Source organism: Nothobranchius furzeri, chromosome 2 (assembly GCF_043380555.1).
Source record: "Nothobranchius furzeri strain GRZ-AD chromosome 2, NfurGRZ-RIMD1, whole genome shotgun sequence".
NCBI classification, from domain to species: domain Eukaryota; kingdom Metazoa; phylum Chordata; class Actinopteri; order Cyprinodontiformes; family Nothobranchiidae; genus Nothobranchius; species Nothobranchius furzeri.
This window is the reverse complement of record NC_091742.1, coordinates 29,881,120-29,883,619: the sequence shown is the minus strand read 5'-3', so window position 1 is coordinate 29,883,619 and position 2,500 is coordinate 29,881,120. Positions and strand designations below refer to the sequence as shown.

The 2,500-nt window shown below is 54.9% G+C and overlaps 1 protein-coding gene across 5 annotated transcripts in view; it reads left to right on the top strand.

Annotated features, from left to right (window-relative positions):
• Positions 1-2,500, top strand: part of cdc42bpab (CDC42 binding protein kinase alpha (DMPK-like) b) — a 107,233-nt gene that overhangs the window by 88,576 nt on the left and 16,157 nt on the right. For all 5 annotated transcript variants that reach the window (XM_070545654.1, XM_070545655.1, XM_070545639.1 and 2 more), the window contains 7 exons: positions 79-218; positions 1,361-1,442; positions 1,525-1,744; positions 1,815-1,877; positions 1,962-2,215; positions 2,290-2,414; positions 2,495-2,500. The exon at positions 2,495-2,500 is cut by the window's right edge and continues 209 nt beyond it. In XM_070545654.1, the coding sequence (XP_070401755.1) occupies positions 79-218; positions 1,361-1,442; positions 1,525-1,744; positions 1,815-1,877; positions 1,962-2,215; positions 2,290-2,414; positions 2,495-2,500 (890 nt within the window). The remainder of the gene's footprint in view (positions 1-78; positions 219-1,360; positions 1,443-1,524; positions 1,745-1,814; positions 1,878-1,961; positions 2,216-2,289; positions 2,415-2,494) is intronic.

Genomic DNA, 2,500 nt, shown 5'->3' with positions numbered 1-2,500 from the left:
AGACCCGCTCGTTTGAAAATATTCCAGATGTTTGCCAGCGCCAGCTCCGGTCTACAGTCACGCGTGATTCTGTTGCAGGTGCCCAAACCCACAGGGGTGAAGAAGGGTTGGCAGAGAGCGATGGCCGTGGTGTGTGACTTCAAACTCTTCCTGTACGAGCTGGGAGAAGGGAAGAGCACGCAGCCCAGCGTGGTCGTCAGTCAGGTCATAGACATGAGGTAACAGCAGACCGCCATGTGTGTCGTCAGCCGGATCGTCACACCGCCTCCTCATCAATAACACAAAGCTTATAGCTGCTGTGGATCGGTGGACCAGAACCGGCCCGTTTCAGCTTCAGAGGACGTTTCTGTTCCAACATGTTGTCTTGTTCTTGTTACCTTCTGCTGAGCTGTCAGCGTCCTCCTCAGGTGGGATTCAACGCTCCGTCAGCTCGGGTTCCTGCACTGAGGCAGACCTCTGCTGTCTGGGGAGTGTAGCGGCGCAGTACCCCTCCAGGACAGCAGAGGGCGTCATCGTCTCTAGCACGTCCCTCTCTCTCCTCCACCTCTAAATCAGTGTTTCCTCTTAGCTCTGTTTCTCTGTTCGTCAGTCATGGATCAACATTTATGTCATCAGACGTTTTCTGTGATGTCATGACGACCTGGCGTCCTGACCAATGACAGGCTTGCTTTAGACAGGTCGTTAGAGTCTGGGCGTGTCTGCACCCACGCTGATGCATTCATCTGGAGAGTTCCAGCTGGCAGGTTGTTGGACTTCGGTAAACGGGGGGCAGAGTGTTGCGTCCCCGGCTCCAGGAGCGATGGGGGGGGGTAGTAAAAGTGTGTGGGTTGAATAATAAGCAGAGTGCCGTGTCGCTAAAATACAAGGATTTTATTTAAAAAAGGGAATATTTACAAAGGATCTGAACAACATCTCTTTACAAAACAAAAGGAGCTGAATGCCAAACGGGATACGACGAACGCCGACCCAGAAGGGGAGGGGGATGAACAACAAAAGGAGGAGGAGCTAACCCTAACCCTCTGGGAGATCCTAAATCGAAGGTCTAATCCTAAATCCAAATTCCAAAACGAGTCAGATACCAAAGTCGAACGAGAAAAAAGCCAAGCACACGAGGAGGAGAGAGTCTGTACTGCCCTGGACCTTCTCACTGAGCTGGGGGCAACAGCCGGGTACCGGAGACGGGCGAGGCAAAAGCCACTGAGGCCATCTTGTGGCTGAAAAGGGGCACGGCACGTGCCACAGAGTTAGCTGTGATCCGTGTTAGGGTTAGACTAAAGGAGTTAACACCCAACAGCTACGGGGTCATGAACACCACTCATCTGGATCTGGTCTTCAGGAGAAACTGTTTTCTGTCTCCCAGGGATGAAGAGTTCTCCGTCAGCTCTGTTCTGGCCTCAGACGTCATCCACGCCAGTCGCAAAGACATCCCGTGTATATTTAGAGTGAGTTCCTGTCAAGAGTTGTGCTGCTGGAGAAGAACCTGCATCGGTTCTCCTCAGATGTTCACCTCTGCTCTGTGTGCAGGTGACGGCCTCCCAGCTGTCTCCCTCCAGCAGCCACAAGGCCTCCATCCTGATCCTGGCCGACAGCGACCAGGAGAGGAACAAGTGGGTGGGCCTGCTCAATGAGCTGCACCGCATCCTCAAGAAGAACAAGCTGAAGGAGCGCTTCGTCTACGCCCCCAAGGAGGCCTACGACAGCACGCTGCCGCTGATCAAGACCGCCCAGTCTGCTGCCATCATAGGTGGGTCTTCAGAGCTCCAGGTGGAGAGCCACATCTGCAGTAAATCACAGCGCTGTCCTCTTTCCTTTAGATCACGAGCGTGTTGCCCTGGGCAACGAGGAAGGCCTGTATGTCATTCACGTCACCAAAGATGGTGAGATCTCTTTATGTGCTCCTGTTTACGTTCCCGCTCTCGTGCAACCCTTCTCATCTTCCTTTGGTCTCCATCCATCCTCAGAAATAATCCGAGTGGGGGACAACAAGAAGGTCTACCAGATCGACCTGATCCCCCAGGAGCAGCTGCTGGCGGTCATCTCTGGCAGGAACCGCCACGTCCGCCTCATCCCCACCCAGGCCCTGGACGGCCGTGAGACCGAGTCCCAGAAGCTGGCTGAAACCAAAAACTGCCAGGCTATCGCCTCCGGCCCGATCCGGAACAACTCCCTCACTTGCCTCTGCGTGGCCATGAAGAGCAAGATCATCTGCTACGAGGTGAGGAGGCGGCTGTGACCCAGACGCTTGGCCTCACTGACATCTACGTGATACTCTCACTCTCGTTCTCCCAGGTGAACCGAGGTAGATCTCGCCACCGCCACATGCGGGAGCTGCAGGCGCCGGCGCAGGTCCAGTGGATGGGTCTGCTGAGCGCGCGCCTGTATGTGGGCTACCAGTCCGGCTTCACGCGCTACAGGTCTGTTTTCCTCCAGTCTCAGCACGTTTGACCTGAAATCCTGAACGACCCCGACTCATTAGGTGTGATGACCTCCACAGTCTCCA